The sequence below is a fragment of the Mustela erminea genome, chromosome 14 (assembly GCF_009829155.1).
Source record: "Mustela erminea isolate mMusErm1 chromosome 14, mMusErm1.Pri, whole genome shotgun sequence".
Classification (NCBI taxonomy): domain Eukaryota; kingdom Metazoa; phylum Chordata; class Mammalia; order Carnivora; family Mustelidae; genus Mustela; species Mustela erminea.
Genome location: NC_045627.1, coordinates 50,446,360 through 50,470,316, shown reverse-complemented (window position 1 = coordinate 50,470,316; position 23,957 = coordinate 50,446,360). Strand labels below are relative to the sequence as shown.

At 37.8% G+C, this 23,957-nt stretch overlaps 1 protein-coding gene and 1 long non-coding RNA gene across 10 annotated transcripts in view; one reads left to right on the top strand and one right to left on the bottom strand.

Annotated features, from left to right (window-relative positions):
• SHLD2 (shieldin complex subunit 2) overlaps positions 1–23,957 on the bottom strand; it is an 88,316-nt gene that overhangs the window by 1,894 nt on the left and 62,465 nt on the right. For 2 of the 3 annotated variants that reach the window (XM_032314010.1, XM_032314009.1), the window contains 5 exons: positions 18,995–19,189; positions 18,698–18,832; positions 12,475–12,681; positions 5,233–5,461; positions 277–392 (listed from right to left, as the gene is read on the bottom strand). In XM_032314010.1, coding sequence (XP_032169901.1) covers positions 277–392; positions 5,233–5,461; positions 12,475–12,681; positions 18,698–18,832; positions 18,995–19,189 — 882 coding nt within the window. Of the gene's footprint in view, positions 1–276; positions 393–5,232; positions 5,462–12,474; positions 12,682–18,697; positions 18,833–18,994; positions 19,190–23,957 lie in introns of those variants that run through there. The other variant, XM_032314011.1, reaches the window with a different exon arrangement.
• LOC116573723 overlaps positions 18,237–23,957 on the top strand; it is a 52,489-nt gene continuing 46,768 nt past the window's right edge. For 3 of the 7 annotated variants that reach the window (XR_004278951.1, XR_004278953.1, XR_004278954.1), the window contains exons 1-2: positions 18,243–18,407; positions 22,253–22,345. This is a non-coding gene — a long non-coding RNA (uncharacterized LOC116573723). Of the gene's footprint in view, positions 18,408–22,252; positions 22,346–23,957 lie in introns of all 7 variants that reach the window. The other 4 variants (XR_004278956.1, XR_004278955.1, XR_004278952.1 and 1 more) reach the window with 3 other exon arrangements.

Below are 23,957 nucleotides of genomic sequence, written 5' to 3'. Positions count from 1 at the left end.
CAGAGCATAAGTGGTGCCCTACTGCTGGGAGAGGGGAGGACCGCATAAGACCCATCCCACCCCCCCCACCCCCACCCCCACCAGGGATACAAGGCAGAACATGGCTGTCACAGCAGGTGGAGAGCAAGACTTACCTTCCGCCTTCATATTTTTTGTTCTACTCAAGCTAAATTATCCCTCTGCTTTTGCACAGACAGAAAAAAACCCTTAATTTACAGTATTCTTTCTGTTCCAATAAACTGTCGACGCCCCCCGAAACGAGTGCTGCTATCTTACCTATAACTCTGTTGAGCCAGTCAGGAGAAATGTTGAAAAGAATCTTCTCCATCAGCTTGGATCCTACGTGGATACAAACCTCATGTATTCCATCAGCTACGGTCATTACAGCTGGCCTACAAAACAGTAATAACACAGGACCTTAAATAACATGTTCAAATTAAAGGAATGTTTAAGTACAATGTAATTTCAAAGAGCACTGGGTTTCCAAGCAGGGTTCACTTTAATTCCTAAAACAACTCTAGGACATTCTGAAACACAAAGAAAGCCCCTTTTTTTTTTAAGAGTTTCAAATGATTAATTATTAAATTTGATTTATTCCATATTCATTTTAAAATTTCAGATACTAAGAAAAAAAACATATTTTTACACCGTTGTCTATATTATTTTTAGAAACATAAATAAAGATAATAATCACAGTATTTCACAGTCACAATTTCAAGTTCTTTTTCCCCACTGGATTTTTCCCTATCAAAACCAGACTGTTTTGTGGGTCAATCAGCAGGGAACTAGATAAATAATTTTCAGTGTGTGCTATGGTGGAGTACTATGTGGCTGCTAAAAAGGCTGGTGAAGGTTTATAAGTGCTATTAGGGAAGGCCGGCCATCATGTACGCCACGGAACAAACAATATGAATAACAAAATGAGCAGTATTCTATCTACATATTTTTAAAGAAAGGGATATATATGTGCTGGTGTGGACATGATAAATTACTAGAAGAATATACAAAAACCTCCCATCAGCAAGGAAGTAGCAGCGATGGTGGAGGATAGATGGGGAAGAATTTCCGGCTTCAGATCTTCCTCTACAGGTTGCATTTTTAACCAGGTCCATGTTACCTCTTTCAAAGATTAGTTGTTAAAAATAAGTTGAGAGGGCGCCTGGGTGGCTCAGTGGGTTAAGCCGCTGCCTTCGGCTCAGGTCATGATCTCAGGGTCCTGGGATCGAGGCCCGCATCGGGCTCTCTGCTCAGCAGGGAGCCTGCTTCCCCCTCTCTCTCTCTGCCTGCCTCTCTGCCTACTTGTGATCTCTCTCTGTCAAATAAATAAATAAAATCTTTAAAAAAAAAAATAATAAGTTGAGAAGAGATTTTTTTTTTTTTTAACTTGAGAGAGAGAGGGAGAAAGAGTATAAAGTGGAGAGTGTGCAGGGAGGGAGCAAAGGGAGAGCGACAAGCTGACTCGGAGCTGAGGAGGAAACCCAATGCAGGGCTCAGTCCCATGAGATCATGACCTGAGCTGAAACCAAGAGTCAGACGCTCCGCCAGCTGAACCACCCAGGGGCCCCAAGAACAGATTTTAGAAACAGACTCATTAATATAGAGGAATTAACAGTTCAAACAACAGTACTGATTTTCCCTCAAAAAATCTACTTGTCCTTTCACCCACATGATGATGCTAGGTCTTTCCTCTCTTTCACTCTACACTTTCCCCATGCTCTCTCTCTTCCTCCATTCTTTATTTCGACAAACACATACTCAATATGTACTTCATGCCAAGCACCGTGCTAAGCACTAGGTGCACACTAGCAGACAAGACAGATCTGATTCCTTCACTCCAGGATCGTAAGAGTTTAGTAGGACAAAAAGACAATAAGCGGGGCGCCTGGGTGGCTCAGTGCGTTAAGCCTCTGCCTTCAGCTCGGGTCATGATCTCAGAGTCCTGGGATTGAGTCCCGCATCGAGCTCTCTGCTCAGCAGGGAGCCCGTTTCCCTCTCTCTCTGCCTGTCTCTCTGCCTACTTGTGATCTCTCTGTCAAATAAATAAATAAAATCTTAAAAAATAAATTTGTACACAAATCTTCACAGCAATATCATTCATAACAGCCAAAATGTGGGACCAGACCAAATGCTGGGATGGAGGGAGAGAGGAAGTGACTGCTAAGGTGATAGAAGTGATGGGTGATGAAAGTGTCTCTAAAAATGGACTGTGGGGTCGTGGCATAAGCCTGTGAATACACTAAAACCATGGATCATACATCCTAGATGGCTTTGTTTGAATTCTAGCCCAGTAAAGATGTTTTTTAGAGAAGACATCAAACAACTAGACAAGTACCAATTGCAGCGAGTACACACATGGTGCTGGGTTAAGAAGGCCCCGGTAATGAGGTGTCGTTTAAACTAAGACGTGGGGCGGGTGGAGGGAAGAACACACAAGAAAGCTTAAGGACAGAAACATCGGGTGTCCAAGGAACTGAATGAAGGCCGGGGGTGAGGGGAGAGGTGGGCACAGAGAGAGGGAAAGCATGGCAGCAGAGTGAAGGGAACCCACCCGGAGGTGTTTAGGTCAGGCCGTGATCACCCGTCAGCTGTGCAGAGAATCCGCGGAAGTGGGCCAAGGCCGAAGGAGGCCTGTAAGACCGAGCAGCAGCCACGACCAGGTCCACGTGCTTCAGGACCAGCAGGTGCTGCCTTCCCGTTCTGGTTTTGTGATAACTGGGGTTTTGGCAAGGCCAGGTAACCAGGCTGTCACATGACCTGCAATGTATGGGGACCCTAACCGTAAGACACTGTCCTGCCTGAGATGTCACTAGTGCCCCTGAGGTTGAGGAGCAGTGGAGATGGGAAAAAGTGGGTGAATTTGTGATGCGGTTTTGGATGAAATTCCTAGGACTTGCCAGTAGATTAGACATGGTAGGTAAGGAAAAGGGGATGATTCAAGGCCTATGTGCAGGTGTCTAGGTGAATAGGGTAGCTGGTGATACCATGCACTGGGAAGTAAGAAACTGGGAAGAACCCAGTTTGATATAGACAGGAAAAATAAGAGAGCCAATCTCGGGTATTTTTAGTGTGGGTTGCCTGAAACACATTCAAGTGAGGAAGTGAGTATCTGGATATTGGGGCTTGGAGGAGAAAACCAGGGTGGAGATGCTGCCGAGAGTCACCAGCACATGCGAATCCTTTGAAGGCGGGAATGAGACTTAAATCATGGAGCTAAGGTTGCCGCCGGAAAATCAATTCCAAGTCACAAACAAGCAACACCCAGCATGACTGACCCACTCACAGCATGGGACTGTCATCCCATACGAATGCTCACTATGTATTTCATAAGAGTTTCTGAGTACAAGAAGCATGCTTACATCAACCAGCATAACATCCACAGTACGAGGTATCAGGTGAACATATGTGGATACCTAACTCGACTGTGTGGGTCTTTCAAAACTAGGTAGTCAGAGGGGTGCCTGGGTGGCTCAGTGGGTTAAGCCCCTGCCTTTGGCTCGGTTCATGATCTCAGGGTCCTGGGATCGAGTCCCGCATCGGGCTCTCTGCTCAGCAGGGAGCCTGCTTCCTCCTCTCTCTTTCTGCCTACTTGTGATCTCTCTGTGTCAAATACATAAGTAAAATATTAAAAAAAAAACTAGGCAATCAGCTTTTTCTTATTCGGTTGCTACTGACTTACATAGAATCATAAGTGATAACTGGTGCAATGATTTCTGAATCACTGTACTTGATAACTTGAGGGAATCTCTAATCTCAAGACTTTCTTAATAAAAAAAAAATCTTTTTTAAGAAAACCAAATAATCTGAATCCTAAACCTAAAAACAATTTAAAGGCTTTTCAATAAATAAACAAAACAACTCTGCTTTAGCATGTCTATCAACATTCTAGCAACACAAAACATTTGCACTACATCTTCAATGCATTATAGTTTAGAACCATACCTTATAGACCTCATACTGGGTATATCATAGTCAGCTGATAATAATCTGTGAAGTTGTTCTCTTGAATAGTTATTTTTTAGACTGAAGATTCAAAGTCTGTCTGCTCCATAAGGGATATTTATTGGGTAACATTTTTGTCCAATAAATAATCACGTTCATTAGGAACATTAAGAATGATATAAAGTAACACACGCATTCTGTAAGGAGCCTTAACTATTGATAAAAAATCAATTTTCATTAACTATATTTCTTTTTTCTTTTTTTTATTAACTATATTTCTTATACACCACCTATCTTAATTTTATTTTCTTTTCCATACAAGCAACTTTCAGAGTAAGAGCAAAATTTATTTACTTATTTATAACACACATATGTAAAGGGAAATAAGGTTTATGGATTAAGCTTCTATAAATGTTCTCAACGTATACCATGATAACATGCTGAATACATTTGTATTTAGTTTTTAGATACTGCAGTATTTAGAAACAGAAAAGAGCATGAAACAGTGATGATTATTTTATAAAGGCATGTAATTTACAAGGTAAAAAGAAAAAATTTATACAAGCATTTGGACACTGATTGATTGAAAAATGTGTTTTTCACAGAGCTGGTTTGCAATTTTACCAAAGAACATTTGCAATCCTTAATTTCTTTTTTTTTTAAAGATTTTATTTATTTATTTGACAGAGAGAGTTCACAAGTAGGCAGAGAGGCAGGCAGAGAGAGAGGAGGAAGCAGACTCCCTGCTGAGCAGAGAGCCCGATGCGAGACTCGATCCCAGGACCCTGAGATCATGACCTGAGCCGAAGGCAGCGGCTTAACCCACTGAGCCACCCAGGCGCCCCTGCAATCCTTAATTTCTAATGTGAAGCTGGGAAAACTGAGGCACAGAAAAGTTAAATATCTTATTAGCTTCCACACTGAGAGGTTAGATCACAGAACAGTTTAACCTTTAAATTCCAGTTATATGTGAAAGTATAGAAATCAGTTTCTCATGAGCCATTTAGATCTTAGTTAAATAATATAAAACCAAGTAAAAATTTTCTTCAATATAGCTCTTGAAGATAATAGTATCTTTTAATTACTGCTTTTAAAAATCCCTGTTATGATTACTAGACAATTTTTGCCTTCATAAATAGCCATTTATCACTCAGCAGAAAAATTTTATTCTCTTGGATGAGTTCTAGTTAATTCTCATTAGAAAGTAAGAATTGATATATGCAATGTTTCGGTCATGTCCAGTCGTAGAGTAATAAATCTTTGCCAACCCAGTGGCTTGCTTAGCTGCCTCACCTGTAGTATAGCTTCTTCATAGTAAAGGGCAAGCAGCCGTAACACTGTTTATAGATCTTGTTCTTGTCTGTTTCCAGTTCCAGTCCGCATTTTGCACAGCCGGTATATACAATGTCAGGAAGAGAAGAGAAGATGCTCTTCAGAGAGCTGCGGGCACATAGAGCTATCTTCTGAGCTGCCGGGACAGGGATCACTAGCTCTGAAATCTGGGCTTTGATTAGAATCACTCCTACAAGAGACAAAAAGAAATGTGTATATATTATAGAACCAAAAGCATAACTTTAACTTATGAACGTGGTTCATGATATGGTTGACTGAGTCACTGATAGTAAAGGACACGCCCGAGGACTCCTTGGTCTTCCCTCCTTCAGTCTTTCCCTGCACAATCTCATCAGCTCTCGGCCTCAGTGTTTACTCTGAAAAGTAAGAGGTAAGCAGCTGCTACCCGTAACTAAGAGTGAAGATTGCTCTGGCTAGACTGGCTGCACAGGTGAGTGTTTCCTTCCTCCTTGTCCTCCGGAATCATGCAAACTGAGATCTATCCCTCTTTCAGGAGCGATCCCTTCAAAACACTTGAGCTAACATACCTTCTCTCTTCCCATCCTCACTTCTTTTTAATTGCTCATTGCTGAAAGCCAAATACCAGGTCAGTATTCTTCCAGTCTCTACTTCATCCAAAACGAACATACCACTAGCTTATCCTCTTTTTAAACTTTTTTTTTTTTTCCCCAGTTTCCTGCCCATCGCCATCCATACTCTGGGCATTGGTTACAGAGCACGTGAGCACCGAGAGTGCTCATTTACAAAATGTGGCTCACCAGGACCTCAAGCACGTTCATGCACTCTCACTGGCTCATGCATTCACCTGTTAAACAAATACTGAGTATCGTTATCTGCCAGGCACTCTTTTTTTCTCATTTACCTTTGCCTTATTGTATACTAGTGAAGTCAGGGACTTCACCTGAGTTTATCTCTCCCTTCCTCTCCAGAGTCAGCTAAAAGCCCTTTTTAAGCCTTTGGATTTGCTCTTCTTCATCCTTTTAGCCGGTGGTATAATCCAGGTCAGGAACTCATCCTTCTGGCCACCTATTCTCTTTTGGGGTTATCTCTTTAAGAAACCCACTAATGGTGACTTTCCTATTCCTAAGTCCTTCTGTTTGCTTTGGTCTTTTGGTGCCCAAAGATTGTTTCATCATCTTCTTCAATCAGGCCCTGTATCCCTAACATGAATTACAAGAGTGTGTAACCATCAGCAGACCCAGCAAACGACAGCACACTCTGCATCACACCTTGCCACAGACATGTTGTATCACTAAGAAATTAACGAAAGAATTCAATCATTTTAGAAGAACGTTAACATCCCTCCACACATTTTATAAATTTACACATCTCTACAAAAGAATTACAAGTTCATGATTAATGGACTCTGCTTTCAAGGAGCTTACAGCCTGCTGGGCACTGATGTTCTGCAGATGGCAGGGCCCAACAGCAGAGCTGGACACTGAGTAAAGCACCTTCATTTCTTGACAAGGAGCTGGGCACAGCTTCACCCCATCCAGCTTCTGTTAAGCTTTGTTAAGAGAGCAGACCCTCAAGAAATTCTCCCATGTTGAGCTCCCTATCTCACTCCTTTTATTTAACTATGAAGCACATTAGGAAAAAATTGCTCGTACTTCCATATGCTCTCTCCATTTCTGTCTTAAAAACATATACACAATGACAGAAACCATGAATCCAGCCCTCAGAGCTGAACATAAGAGAATGAAAAGTAGCTAAAAGGCCCTCTCTGAACACAGCCTACCAGGGACTAACTGTAACAACAGTCTTTGCATGGCTTACCAATGGGGAGCTCATCTCCAGGATTTGCAAGGATACTCCCAATCCCCAGCCTCGTCCCCCAAACCAAACCTTCAGAGCTATAAGCACCTATTTTATTACTGCTCATGATGGTGACTTTTTTTTTAAAGATTTTATTTATTTATTTACTTGACAGACAGAGATCACAAGTAGACAGAGAGGCAGGCAGAGAGAGAGAGAAGCAGACTCCCTGCTGAGCAGAGAGCCCGATGCGGGGCTCAATCCCAGGACCCTGAAATCATGACCTGAGCTGAAGGCAAAGGCTTAACCCACTGAGCCACCCAGGCACCCAATGATGGTGATTTTTATTTTAAAATCTAATTCTATGTCTCCAATTCCAGGAGGCAGCTGCTCTGTGTAACTAGTAGATAACAGAGCTGACTTCGTGACACCAAGTAAGTTAAATGTACTCCTCCACTATCTTTCTGTGGTTAAAACCTTCCAGTAAGGAAAAGTGGAGGCCCACAGGGCTTCACTGAGGAATTCTACCAGACATGTAAGGAAGAAACCATTCTCATTCTAGACAAACTCTTCCAGAAAACTGAAGAGGAGGAACTACATCCCAACTTACTCCATAGCATTATTCTAATTCTGTCCCAAAAGCAAGAAAAACTATTACAAGAAGAAGAAGAAAAAAAAAAACTACAAATATCCTTCATGAGCACAGACATAAAAATTCTTAACAAATGTCAGCAAATTAAATCCAGCAATATATAAAAAGGACACATCATGACCAAATACGTTTTACCCCATAAATGCAAAGTTATTTTAACATTCAAAAATCAATCAATGTAATTACATTAAAATAGTGCAAAAGAAAAACTTTATGATCATCTCAATCAATGGAGAAAGAGCATTTGAGAAATTCTAATACTCATTCCTGATCAAAAAAAATTTTTTCAGGAACACCGGGGTGGCTCAGTCAGTTAAGCCACTGCATTTGGCTCAGGTGATGATCCCAGGATCCTGGAATTGAGTCCTGCATCGGGCTCCTTGCTCAGCAGGGAGCCTGCTTCTCTCTCCGCCTCTGCCTGCCACTCTGCCTGTTTGTGTGCTCTCTCTCCCTGACAAATAAAGAAATTAATTAATTAAATATTTTTAAAATAAATTTTTTTTCAGTAAACTAGGAATAAAAGGCAACTTCATCAGCCTTATACAAAGCATGGAGGAAAACCCTAAGCCAACGCCATACTTAATAATGAAAAAACGTATGTTTTCTCCCTAAGATCAGAAACAAGGTAAACACATTTGCTCTTACAGCTTTTTATCAATATTATATTAGAGAAGTCATCAAAGGGGTGAAAAAAATAAATAAGGGGCATCCAGACTGGAAAGAAAGAAATGAAACTTTCTTCACAGGTAACATGATCATCTATATAGAAAATTCAAATCTACCAAACAGTTATTACTGAGCTTAGTGAGTTTAGCCAGGTTACAAAAGACAAGATCGATATGGAAAAATCAACTCTATTTCTACATAACAGCAACAAACAGTTGAAACTGAAATTTTAAAAAGCACCAATAGCAGAAAAACCGAATAGCTGAAAACCGAAAAGAGGAGTCTGAGGAAAGATATGAAAGCCCTATATTCTGAAAACTACAAAACACAGCTAAGAGAAATAAAAGATGTATCTTGTTCGTAGGTTGGAAAATTCAATATTACATCAATTCTCCCTCAAATTGATGTATACACAGCTTCAAAACAATCCCATCAGGCTTTTTTCTAGAAATTGACAAACTAATTCTAAAATTCACATGGAGATGCAAAGTACCTAGAAGGGCCAAAACAACTTTGAAAAAGAATAAAGTTGGAAGGCTAAAAATATCTGACTTCAAGGCAAATTATAAAAGCTATCAGTAATCAAAATAGTGTGGTACTGGTATAAAGACAGACAAATAGATCAATAAAATGGAAGGGAAAGCCCCAAAATAGATCACTTATGTATAAACAACTGATTTTGACAAAGGGGTAAAAGCAATTCACGGGAAAAATAGAAATCTTTTCAACACATGGGGCTTAAACGAGGGATATTCATACGCAAAAAGGAAAAGAGCTTCTAGTCATGCATCACACCATATACAAAAATGAACTCAAAATAGATCATGGACCCAAATGTGAACCCTAAAACTCTAAAACTTCTAAAATAACACGTAAGACATAAATGTTTGGGATGCTGGGTAAGGCAACGATTTTCTAAGTAGGAAACCAAGAGCATAGTTCATATAAGAATAAATGGGTAAACTGGAGTTCATCAAAACTCGAAATGTGTGGTCCTCAAAAAGCCTGGTTAAAAGACTGAACAAGCTGGTAACAGACTGGGAGAACATATCTGCAAAGCCTACATCTAACAAATAATTCTTATCCAGAATATAAAGAACTCTCAAAAATCAGTAATAAGAAAATAATCAACCCTTTGTTTTTAAATGGACAAAAGATTTCAGTTGACACTTGATCAAAGACATAGGGATGGCAACTGAGTAGATGAAAAGATGCTCAACATCGTTAGCCAATGGGAAAATGTAAATTCAAACCACAATGATCTATTCTTACAGAAATTAAAAAGACCAAGTGTTGACGTGGATGTGGGAAAAACAGAACTTTCACACACTGCGTGGGGGAAATACAAAATGCTACAACTACTTTGGGAAACAGTTTGGCAGTTTCTTAATTAAAAATTAAACATACACCTACCACATAATCCTTCAGCTCACTCAGCTCCTAGGTTTACTCATGAATAAAGGAGCGTGTCCATATATTGCTTTGTACATGAATGTTTATAGACTCTTTACTTGTAAGAGCCAAGAACTGGAAACAATGCAGATGTCCATCAACAAATGGACAGATAGACACATCATGGTATATTCGTACAAGAGAATAAAAGGAATGAACTATTGATATGCACAAAAGCACAGATATGTCTCAAAAGAATTTGCTTCATTTAAGTGCCAAACAAAATGGTGTACATAATGTATGATTCCACGTATATAAAAATCATAGAAAATTCAAACTAATTTCCAGTAACAGATTGATTGCCTGGAAGGCTCAAGAGGGCAGGTATGCAGGGAAGGGAGAGATTACAAAGGGGCAGACTGGTGATGGTTTCACGACTGTGGGAACAGTTTTATGACTGTGGTGATAGGTCTCGTGTCAAAACTCACCAGTGTGAATGTGGGATACGTCAATTAAGGGTGGTTTATTGTACGAAAATTATACCCTAAAAACCCTGTTAAAAATCTTTTTAAATTTGACACTCTGAACCACATTAGAAAGGCATCTGAGATATCTTCCACTCTGCTATGACACAACTTTTACATTTCTGGGGATGTACCTAAAGGGGGCAGAGCACGCTAACAAAAAGTCCCAGAAATACACTTGAGAATCTTAGCATGTGATCTCTTAAGGAGTTTCAACTCATTTCACTCTGGAACACGTTCTTTTTATTAGAATTATAAAAATAATCTTATTTCACTTAAACCACATTTAGCATTTAATAAAATCTAAAACCACCTATAAGAATGCAGAAAATTATTTGTGTAAATGGGAGGATAAAATTAAAATTTAGTACCAAAATCCAAAGTTCCTGAGTTATTCTTAATAATTTAACCTATAGGGGAACCTGGGTGGCTCAAGCGTTAAGCATCTGCTTTCGGCTCGGTCATGATCCCGGGGTCCTGGGATAGAGCCCCACATCTGGCTCCCCACTCAGCAGGAAGCCTGCTTCTCCCTCTCCCACTCCCCCTGCATGTGTTCCTTCTCTATGAAATAAATAAATAAAACCTTTTTAAAAAAAATAATAATTTAACCTATAAAAGCACCAAAAATGGTAATCTTATTTATACAAATTCTGAGAAAATATTTTGACCAAATATTTTCTTCATTAAAAAACTTAAATTATATAACAATAAACCTATAAAGACATCCTATTTTTTTCAGCACTCATTTCCCCTCTAAAAACAATTGCTATCTACTGGGTATTACCTCAAAGATACAGAAGTAGTGAAAAGAAGGGCCATCTGTACCCCAATGTTCATAGCAGCAATGGCCACAGTCGCCAAACTATGGAGAGTCAAGATGCCCTTCAAGAGATGAGTGGATAAAGAAGATATGATCCCTATATGCAATGGAATATTATGCCTCCATCAGAAGGGAGGAATACCCAACTTTTGTATCAACATGGGTGGGACCGAAGGAGATTATGCTGAGTGAAATAAGCCAAGCAGAGGGAGTCAATTATCATATGGTTTCACTTACCTGTGGAGCATAAGGATTAACATGGAGGACATTGGGAGAAGGAAAGGAAAAGTGAATTGGGGGAAATCGATGGGGGAGATGAACCATGAGAGAATGTGGACTCTGAGAAACAAACTGAGGGTTTTGCAGGGGAGAGGGGTGTGGGGGTTAGCTGAGCCTGGTGGTAGGTATTAAGGAGGGCACCTATTGCATGGAACACTGGGTGTGGTGCATAAACAATGAATCTTGGAATACTGAAAAACTAAAATTTTAAAAATAAAAATAAATAAATAAAAACAATTGCTGTAATAGCCACCAGAAAACATTCCGTAGTTCCCAAAATTGATAATCACTGCAATTCACTGATTATTGGCATTTAGCAACCTGAAATATAGCTTCAAATGCTATTTAATTGTTACTCCTTTAACTTGGAGTTAGCATACTTTCAGCATAGCTCTGTACTTAGGAAGCCAAAATAATTTAGTGGAAAGTATTTCCCACTAAAATTGTATCAATTTATTTAGTTATTCTCACTTTTACTCTCTTCATTCCAAAGTATATGGCATATTGAACCTAAAGCATATTCCTTTTACTACCTCATTCAAAATTAGTTAGTTTAATGGTATTAAGTTCATGGAAAGCATGTGAGCTATGGGTATAAAATTCATCACCAAAGGCAATCTTCTATGTAGTATATTTCTGAGGATGAATTTTATACACACACATACACACACACACAAACATGTGAGTTCAGGAAATATGATATTACATTTTACTAAAGCAGCAAGCAAATTGCATGGATTCTGTATCAATGCTAAATTTAAACAATCATGTATAGATAACAGTTTAGTAACTTGATAAAATGCTTATCTCAACAGTAACTCTGGTTAAGGCCATTTTTCTATTTCTGGCTCATTAAGTGATAAGCTGCTTGTAAATATAGGCAAAAGTTATTTTTAAGTGATCCCTAATAATTACAACTTAACCTCAAAGGATTGTAGGTAGAAGGCTAAGAAGTTATGCAAATATCTGGTTGGGCTACTTATGGTGATCTACATTTTACTTTCATATTTAATTACACATTTTCCCCATAAATGGTAGCTTCCCTTGCTTGTAGTAAAATGAACAATATCTTGCATATGTAAAGATCTTACCTGAACGCTTTTCCTCCAGGTATGTTGTTAAATCTGACATCTTCACAAAGGAGGGTATGCTTTTTCGAAATTTTGCTTTAAATGTAATTGCCCTTATATCGTCGTCAAACAGGCACTCACAGGATGACCAAAATGTTGAATGCAATTCTAGGCTTTCTAGGACGTCATTGTGCTGAACAAAAAGATATTTAAATTCCCAAATATAATCTTAAACAAACAAACAAAAACAAAAAGTCACCAAAAAGGAAATAATCTAGGCTCAGAATCAGATTAAATAGACCAATTGACTAGATCAGTTAAATACAACTTTTACCACTCTAAGGAATTTGGGTATTAAAAGACAAAATGTGAATTATGCTGTATTAGGGCAACAGCATAAGGATGCTGGAGATAATTTCAATAAAAAAAATTTTTTAAGATTTCTTTGTTTCTTAAACAGTCATAATGTATCATAACCAATTGCTTTTCAGAGTAGCTAATTCCTGTTTTGATATCTACAAAGTTTTTAAAACTAGTAAGGCATAGAAATGGACATGTGTGCTATAATCAGTATCTCTTGCTGATTTTTCAACACCTTCTTTTTCTTATTTAGCTAATTTTCCCATGACAAAAAAAAAAAAAAAGCACTGAGAGACAATTGTAGTCATAATTATAATCCTTTATAAAACTGCAGTGGCACAGAGATTTCTGAACAAATAATCCTATTATATATTAATAACTCCAACTTTAAACTCTAATAAAACAAAAACATCTCTTAGTACTGAGTTTTCTAGTAATAACAGCTGTTCTTTTAGTTTCCACTTACATCAGGCCATAAAGCTAATTCACATCCCTCCCCCACACTGCCTCCTTAGTTTTTTTTTCTTAGTTTCTTCTTGAAAAATGCAGAATCAAAACAAGTCAGTAAGTCTGTATAGACAGAGCATCATTAAAAAGAAATACAGCATATATATTCCAAGTCACTGCTTGAAAACAATCACTATTTTTATTTTTTACAATCACTATTTTTAAAAGTTTGCTCATCTTATTATAAAATGCATGCTTAGAAATCAGATTAAATATATAACTAAAATAAAATAACAACCATAATCTCAACACCCCCAGATAAACTCAGTTAACACTGTGTTTAGTGGACATCCAGTTGTTTTCAATTGGATTTATAGGTCACTAAATATTATTCTATATTATTTTAAAATACAGGGGGCATCAGGGTGGTTCAGTCGTTAAGCGTCTGCCTTCAGCTAGGGTCATGATCCCAGGACCCCTGGGTTTGAGCCCCACATCAGGCTCCCTGCTCAGCCAGAAGCTTGCTTCTCCCTTTCTCACTCCCTCTGCGGGTGTTCCCTTTCTCACTGTGTCTCTCTCTGTCAAATAAATAAATAAAAATCTTTTAAAAAATTAAAATAAAATAAGATATGGCATAATATGCCAATAATTTGGCATAGATATGCCAAAATCTTAAAAATTATTACAGCAATTCCCCATTTGGCACATGTTGGTTATTTCTAATTTTGTACTATTATAAACAGTACTGTGATAAATATATTTTTACCCACATCTTTATGCATAGCCGTGATAAATTCCTGTAAGTGTAATTATTAGGTCAACAGTATTCCAAATTCAGTTTTCATAATGCATTTTCAGTTGTCCTCAAGAAAGGTTTTGACAATTTACATTTCCAATAGTTTATGAGAGTGACTATTCCCCTGTAGGTTTTCTATCAACTAGTCAGGAGAAAAATCATGTGCTGTCACTATGTTATTTGTGTGCCTTCAATTACTAATAAATAAATTTTCTTAAAGATTTTATTTATTCATTTGACAGACAGAGATCACAAGTAGGCAGAGAGGGAGGCAGAGAGGGAGGCAGAGAGAAGGGGAGAAGCAGGCTCCCTGCTGAGCAGATAGACCGATGCGGGGCTAGATCCCAGGACCCTGAGATCATGACCTGAGCCGAAAGCAGAGGCTTAACCCACTGAGCCATGCAGGTGTCCCCCAGTAAACTTTTTTCATACATTCATTGGCCATTTTTATTTCTTCTTGGGGGACTTCCTATTCATATCTATTGCCCATTTATCCTTACAGATATTTGTCTTTCGTTTATTCCATTATTTTCTGACAAAATGCAACATTTTTTTTTCTGGTTTTTTCACTTGCCTTTTAATTTGGTATATGGTAATTTTTTAAAAAATATTTTATTTATTTGACAGAGATCACAAGTAGGCAGAGAGGCAGGCAGTGAGGTGCAGGGGAGCACGCTCCCTGCTAAGCAGGGAGCCCAATGTGGGGCTCAGTGCAGGACTCAATCCCAGGACCCTGAGATCATGATCTGAGCCAAAGGTAGAGGCTTACCCATTGAGCCACCCAGACACCCTGGTCTATGGTGATTTTTATGTATAGTTCTTGTTGCTGCATTTTATTTAACCTACCCATCTTTAGATTCCAAATAAGTTTGTTTATGTTTTTTCATACTACTGTGTTTTTTTTTTTTTAATTTGGATCTCTAATGCATCTGGAATTTATTTTGGCACAAATATGAAGTACAAATTTAATTCTATTTTTTTTCCAAATTGTTAACTAGCTATTTCAAACCTTACCTACTCTTTTTTTCAAAAGGAAAAATCTGTTTTATGCTTTATTTCTTAATTGTAAATAGAATATATTTACTATAAAATATTTATACAGTAAAAGAAAAGAGTAGCAATAGGTGAAATAAGGTTGGCCAGTGTTCTCATATAATGGATATAATGGGTACTTCATTATATTATTCTCTATATATTAAGTTTGAAGTTTTTACTAAATATGTAAAAAATAAATGCAAATTCACACACACATAAAAGTCAAACTAAAGGCATAAAGAAAAAAAACACACATAGCCATTGCTAGCATTTTAGCAACAGTATTTCCAAATTTTTTCATGTATACACATACTTACCTACCTGCTTTAATAAAATGGGATCCTATCATACATGAAATTTTATAATCTTTTTAAAAAATTTTTTATTAACATATAATGTATTATTTGCCCCAGCGGTACAGGTCTGTGAATCAACGGGCTTACACATTTCATAGCACTCACCATAGCACATACCCTCCCCAATGTCAATATATAATCTACTTTTTAAACTCAATGGTAACATCACATACATCTCTCTGGGCTACTGAACATTCCTATCTTTGGTGGCAAATACCTTTGGATGTCCACCCAGACCACAAATGACCCTCTCACCTGTTCCCCGACCCTCTGATACAAGCTCAGGCATTCCTATTGTACTTCCCCACCCTGTCCCTGAGGCCACAGTTGACTGATTCAAATTCAATCAAAATCAAATTCTCCTCGCTGGGAATTCAGAAGGAAAAGGAAAATCAGTAGCTACAGAGTAAGCCTGTTGTGCCTTCCCTCAAAGTCTGCACCAGGTGAATAACGCAGACAGCTGGAGAAGCTGCCGGGACCCACAAAGGAAATTTCAGCTCCTGCTTCCAAGTACCCTTGAACCCATCAGCACTCTTGCCCTATGTACCATGACCTACTCCCATATACTTCAAATACATGCCCCTTAATTGTTTAAGTTAACCAGAGAAGAGTTCTAGTTCAGTTCACTAAAAGCCCTCTGTGCCCAAGTTTAAATATAATTTGTTAATACGTTCCATGGGTTGCCGAACCTTTGTGTACATGCATTTTCAAACTGGTGATTTTTTTCTTATCATTGGAAACAAAGTTATTCACTCCTCAAACTTAAGTCTCTTACTCTTTCAAGACTGGAAATTTTGAGTGGTTGCCTGATCTGTATTTTATACTTCATTCATTAATTCATTCATTCACAAGAAAGCATCTACAAGGGCAGGCACAGCATGTGTGATCAGGATACTGTGCTGAAGAAGCTTAGCAGAATGCTTGTATTCACAGAATTTATAGTCTATGGAGAAAGTTAGCTCATTTGCAAGTAAGCAAATAAACTGGATAATCCTGATGGTGTTAAGTGGAATGAATGGACTTCAAGGAGTGAATCTGATGGTGATTATATGTGTGTGAGGCCCCTCTGAGGATATGACATTGGAGCTGAGAAATGGAGACATCCATGTGGGGAGCTGGAAGGCAGAACACTTGAGTCAGAGGAAACATGTAAACTTAAGATTCCAAGGCAGGAAAAAGATTGGCAAGTTCAAGTAACAGGAGTCGTGTGCAGATTAGACTAGTAGGTCTGAGGGAGACTGGTATTGAGACAATTTCTAACACATTTCTATATTTGACTCATGAATTAAAGATGTTAATAGATTTCAAACTTCCATACAGATGTAATTATGATTTTGCATTAAGTATAATTACAAACATTGGGATCATTTGCATTACTCTGTGCTTAATTAGTAATGTCACAAGAGTACTTTATTATAATTTGTTATATTTTTAAAATATTAGACTTCTATTAAATACTTTCAGAATATTGCATTGGAAGGCATTTAGTTCTGAATAGCTTATTTTATGTACCCAATTATTCCTAAGAAGTGTAGTGTATGCCTCTAGTCCACCCTCATTAGGGCCTAAATTGTGATCAATCCTAGCTACAAATTTCCATGCATAATTTTGAAAGAATGTGAATTGGGGACTTATTATCCCTCCCCAAAACATCAACTCTGTGATCTCCAGTATTCACCAATGACTACTTGATAGTATCATCATTGATTTAGATGATTATATCATCTAAATGTGAGTTTGTTATCTTCGGGAACAAGGAAAGCCAATGCCCAGCATGGAGGTTAATACAGAGAACGCCTCAAGAAATACTAAATGAATAGAGAAAATGCTAACAGCTTCTGAAAGCAGAATCACTTATTTAGATGGGCCTTCAAAATTAGTACTTCCTTTTTTTGAAAAGAATAATTTTGGGGTACTGAGGTGGATATCAAAACTTAAGAATGATGGTTATAAACAAAATATGCTGAATGAATGAATGAATGAATGAATGAATGAATGAATGAATGAAGAACAAATGTATCTTAATTCCTGGATTCCCAAATTTCCAACAGTAACCTAAATACCATAAAAGTATCTAGAGGGAACTAGAATGTCTCTTCTATTAGCTGAATAACCACGACTTTTAGAATATTCATAGTAAGCATGGAGCAGTCTGCTATGGCCCCATCACAAAGCCAAGAGCACCTCTAACCCACATTTTGTCCCACATGCACTAAACACGTGTTCCCGGCTCCGACAGGGTGGTCAATAGCGGTGGTCATCCTACCACCGACACATGTTTGTCAGATTTCTCAACGGAACAAATATTTGTCACCGTTTGATCCTAACATAAAAGTCAAAAGTCAGACTTATCTCAAATCCTGGTTATAGGCTGTTAATGATTAAGAGAGAGAATGTGACAGATCCCATCTTTTGATAACCATTTTGTAGGTATAACCTTGGGAAGAGACAGTAACTCTTTCAGGTAAAGAAGAATGAGACCTAATCAATCTAATCAATCTCTGGATTAATTCAGCAGGACAAAATAACTCATAAGCCACTAATCACACTACCTCTGACTGTTACAACGAAAGGATCTCATAATATCGAAATGAATATAGTATACTATTTTATTGAAACATCAATGCCACTTAATTAAATTCATCATAAAATTATTAGTAACTCATGCTTTGAAGAAAAAATGTAATCATGGCTCATATTCTAAACATGAACATCCTATAAATGGCTAACACTTTTAAAACAACTGGTATACATACTAATGTACACAGCTGGAACATACTAACTTATGAGCAGTAATGTTGCGACTTGAAAGGGTTAATGAAGCTTCCCTAACATCTGCCTTATAACCAGACAGACATTTATTTATCAGAGACTCTGGCTGAATAAAATCTGTAGAAGCTTCTCCAGATTTCAATTTTTAAAGAACGTTTCCTGGCGGAGATAAGATCTTCACTAAAAAGGTAAAGTAGTAAACTGGGAATAAATGGAAGCTTTTCTTTTGCCTCCATTAATTACAGAGGACTTTTTAGATCACGAAATTGCTTACAATCATAACAGAAGAATTTCAAGAATTCCACAAAATTGCTTACAATCATAACAGATGAATTCCAAGGATAAATATTCAATTTTGATCACCTACTATTTCAAATGTTGTCTATCTTAATCTCTTAAAATGCTCTTCATCTTAGGCTCATAAGCATTAATCATTTACCTAACTATAAATAGGTTAAATGCTTTTTGGTATATTTACCTTTTTTCCTTTGAAGTTGAGGGTACCAGGCTGCTCCAGGACCCCATAATACAAGCACATAATGTTGACCTTGGACCTGTTCCACTGTTAACATAACTTTCCTTTGCTTCTGTCCTCTATAACTGTATAATGCCTCTGGAAAAGAAATAGTTCATCTGGCATTACTTTATCACATAGGACACCTTACCTTAATGTCCAATGATAAATATAATAGTGATAACCAAATGATATACTACAAAAGTCTTATATCTTAACTATTTTATAATCTAAAACTAAGACAGCACCCCAAATACTTACCTGTTAGTACAGTGATATCAACTACTTTTAGTACCGCATGGACCAGTATGTCCGGCTGCAGCTGCTCCAAATCTACAAATTCTATACTGTTAATTTTCTGAGGCTGCCTCTGAGGAAGATCTCTGAGATAGGAATGTTTTGAAGACACGTATGCCAGTAAGTCTCGAAGCACAGCATCATTAACTATATTGGAAACTAAGAAAGAGAGAGACACAAATATATGAAAGATGGCAAAATTATATTTTCTTAACAATACAATACTTTCTTAGAAATGTATTTTATGTTATAAAGTGTGATTAAATGTAAACTATGCTTTCATTTCTAAAAATATATAAACTTTTCTTAAATATTTAGGTGCAAAAATAAGGATGCTTTTAACCAAGGGAATTAGAATTATTTACCATCTCTAAAACAACTTGCCCTGTTCCCTTCTCTATTTTGTTAACAATATCATTTTTCGGGGTACCTGGGTGGCTCAGTGGGTTAAGCCTCTGCCTTCAGCTCAGGTCATGATCTCAGGGTCCTGGGATCGAGCCCCACATTGGGCTCTCTACTCATCAGGGAGCCTGCTTGCCCCTCTCTCTCTGCCTGCCTATCTGCCTACTTGTGATCCCTTGTCTGTCAAATAAATAAATAAATAAAATCTTTTAAAAATAATAATAATAATATCATTTTTCTACCAAGTAACCAAGACCAGTGTTTTGCTTACTTCTTTTGACTCCTCCATTACCCTGTTATACCCAATCAGTGCCTCTCTAATCCCTGCAGTCTGATTTGCTCACACCTTCCCTGACCACGCCAGCTGCTGCCATTCTTCCTCAAGACTCTTACATTTCTCATCTGAAATATACTTAAGAGTCACCTCTTTCCCTGAACATGCCTTCCTCTTCCCCACTGCCAAGCCTTTGTCCTCACCACTCTCACTGGCTGCAATGCTCTCATCGACTCTACCTACGCAAATACCACCCAGAAAAAACACCACCATAGAGAGGTTCCCAGCGACTCCTTCCCACAGAAAGCTTTTCTCTCCAGCTCTCATGTGGCCTTTGAGCATGTGCTACATTGTAATATTTCTCAAGATTGTTCGATCAGTTGTTTAGTTCTTTGGTCATTATGTCATTTAAACGTTTTCCTCTGTTTCTTAATTATTTGTTTCAATTTTTTCTCATTTTTTGATATATACCTTACATACAATAAAATGCACACATTTTAAATGGACAGAAGGATGAAGTTTGCTGATTAAATTTTAATTTCCCTAAAATAAGGGAAGCATATTTGAATATATAGTGGATTGTTGGGTCTGTTTGCTGATTTCAGGAGGAAAAAACAATGATTCTTCTTTCCTTCTCCCATTAACATTTTCATCTTTGTGTATTTCTGATGCTACACTAAAGCCTCATAATTCATTCTCTCATTAGGAGACTGTCCACTACAGGCCAGGCACTATGCCAGGTGCTACGGATACAAAGACGTATCTTGTCATGATACCCACACTAAAGGAATTAGCAACCTTGAGATAGTCAATAACAAACAGTGGGCTTAGGATAGGAGATACATGTAAGCCTTCCCCAAAACACATGAAAACAACTGCCCAGGCAAGTTGGAAGAGGCTTTATTGAAGGAATATTTGAGCTGGGTTTTAGAAAAATGTCCTAGAGTTTTCTAGGTAGTAAATGGAGGAGGGGGTGTATTTCCAGATAAAGGGAAAGGGATCTGTATTCCTTTACATATTACAGATGCTCCCGGTAATCTGACGAAACACGTGAATCCATTACCAGAATCATACTCTTTGTAAAATAACTTTATTGAGCTGTAACTGACATACATAAAATTCACCCTTTTAAAGTGTATAATTTGGGGCATCTAGCTTGCTCAGTTGGTAGCACACACACCTCTAAAACTCAAGGTTGTGAGTTTAAGCCCCATGTTGGGTGCAGAGCCTACTTTAAAAAAAAAAAAATCAAAAAGAATTAGAAAAAAATGAAGTGTATGATTCCAAAAAAAAGCCTATGATTCAGTGTTTTTTTAGTATTTTACAATGTTGTACAACTACTATCATTATCTAATTTTAGAGCATTTTCATTACAAAATAGTACTTTTCAATGCATAAAGTAAGATTGCAAAACCGACTATATAGAAATATAATAATCCAATATTTTTAAATATTTTTAAAGTGCCTCATTAGTACATTAAATAACAATACATAATGCATATGTAACAACTACTGTAATTTCAAAGTAGTGAGGGGCATAAATGATGTTCATGTCATTGTCAACAACTATAATACGTGATATGAAAGTGCGCGTGCCTTCCACTGGTGACCAAGCTCCAAGTATTGCTAATATCTCTGCGGATTGCTGCCTCACGCATAATGGAAGCAAGTGCTCGTTTTCAGTTAGCTTCAGAGAAAGTAAAGATGTAATGCCTTCGCAGCCAAGTTCATGGACCCTTTAATGTGGAGGAATCCATTTTCACGGAAGAGAGAGTAGGAAGGACACTTAGGAGGCCAGTAGCCATCCGGGGCGAGACGATGAGCGCTGGGAACCAGGCAAGACTGCATAAGGGGATGAGGGGTGACAGATCTGTGAACAGTTCAGGAGGTGGAATCCAAGAAACAATGAGATGGAGAGCTCACAGAAAAGATGAAAGATGGCATCCAGTTTCCTTGCACAGATGAGTGCATGGATTAAAACAAATGTTTTAAGGTTTTTAGAACCTGATACCTGAAGTCCATTCTAGTTAGATGACTCAGTTTCTCAATGACTTTTATGAAGCGACAATGATATCACTAACAAAGACAAGGAACATAAGAGAAAAGAACAGAAGACATGAAAGAGAAATGAGAGCAAGAGAGGAAGAGATAAGACCCCCCATTAGATTACAGCAAAATCCAACTCCAAGTAGCTCCATCCAGGGCTCCAATTCATTCACCAGACGTCCTGATCCCTCTTCCACAATATTTCCGGCACATGTGGAATCAAAATTCAAACAGGTTCAAATTCTGACTCTGTCAACAATGAGTTCTGAGAACTCATACATAACCTCCCTGGGCTTCATTCTTTGTCTTAATGTGGAGCTTTTCGGGGAAAATACAAAGATCCCTGATATCCAAGTATTTACTTTCCCTGATTTTTAATACAGAAACATGGGATTACTTAAATTTCAATGAATATAATCTACATATTACATAATACAATGAAAACATTGTATTAACCTTTGATTTATATCCTTAATCATTTCAATTTAATAATATTTCAGATAAATCTATGTCCTGCCATATGTACAATGAGGAAAGAACAGAAGTCTTCTCCAAAGCACAATAGATTGATCAGAAGAATGGTCTCATGAGCTGTAAGTACTTATAAAAACAAAAACAAAAACCTAACCAAACTGATTTATTCTTTCTGAAGAAAAACAACTACAATATTCTCAAAGTATCAACTGATCACCATTCCCCTAAATCAAATAAAAAAGACTTAGAATATATATTAGCTACCATCCTGTGAAAAATGACAATATAAATTCTTATATAAGTATAAGAAGAAGGAATTTGAAGTAAGCTTTAAAGGTTCTCTAACTAGTTCAAGGTTTTTCTCTCTGTCCTACAAAAACCTGGAGCTTCCCCTTCACTAGAATTAGTTCCTAAGGTTTTTCTGAAATGACTCAAACAGATCAGCCTTACTTGAATACAAATCAGTCCTAAAGCCAACTCTACCTACAACAGTTATCTCCCCAATCCCTTGTGAAATATTTGCATACCATGTTATTTTCATGATTTCAAAACATTCCCTACTCTTCTCTTATATTAACATCTATTAAATAAGGTGAGTTTTACTTACAACCCATTCAGCTCCATGGAAATATGCTCTCCAAGGATGTGGTGACTTCAAATACTCATAATAAAAGATTATACTTAACATCTTTTAAAGAAATTCCCAAAATGGAAACTCACTTTTCTTTTTGTCACTTCCAGTCTCCAGGCTGTTGGTAACCCCCACCCCTCTGAGAAGCACTTCTACTAATCAGACTGCAGCACCCATGATGTCCTTTTGCCCTTGGCCTTGCAGAATCCAGTCCATTCACTGTTTTCCACAGTTACTGAGATTTGATCTTTTCTTTCCCACCCTCCTGTGCAGTTATTTTATTCATTTGTAGTACGGTTAGGTTCAGTTGTTAATGTTGGTATTCCTTTTGGGCTTCCCCCTCCACTGCATTTTATCTGGTTTTGATGGCTTACTGTGGGTATGGGAAGCATCAGTGTGATTCAGTGAGTCAAGGCTACACAAAAAGATCCATGCAGAGAAGTGCTACTTCCTCCTCCTCCATGATATGCTATTTCCATTCCCTCCTTCTTTCTGCTCCTTTTCCCACCCCCCTCTGTAGGTAACTCATCTCTTTAGTTTCTGTTTTTTCTTTCCTGTATTTTTTTTTTTTTGCAAATGAGGAGATACACATATATTTTATTCCTCCCTTTCTTATACAAAAGTTAGCATACTACATATACTTTGTTGAGCTTTGTGTTTTCCATGTAACAGTATGTCCCAGAAATCAGTTCACAGAACTCTTTTTCTTTCTTTTTCATGGCTGCATAGTATTTCACTGTGGAAAGGTACCACAATTTGCTCAATCATTCTGCTATACTGGGGCATTCTGATTTTTCCCAGGGTCTTGCAATTATACGCATTGCCTTGAATAACCTTGTGCATACGTATTCTCACAGTGTTGTAGTTGTAGCTTCAAGACAGATTCCTGTAAGTAGGCTTCCTGGGCAGAAAGCTGAGTACTAAGTAATTTTGTTAGGGATCGCTATACCCCGCCAGAAGAAGTGTGGAAATTCTCATGCCTGCTAGCAATGTACAAGAGGGCCTGTTTCCCTGCAGCCTCATCAACAGCACATTCTGTCATGTTTTTTTAATTTTGCCAGTTGGATAGCAGGAAATGATATATCTGTGTAGCTGTCATT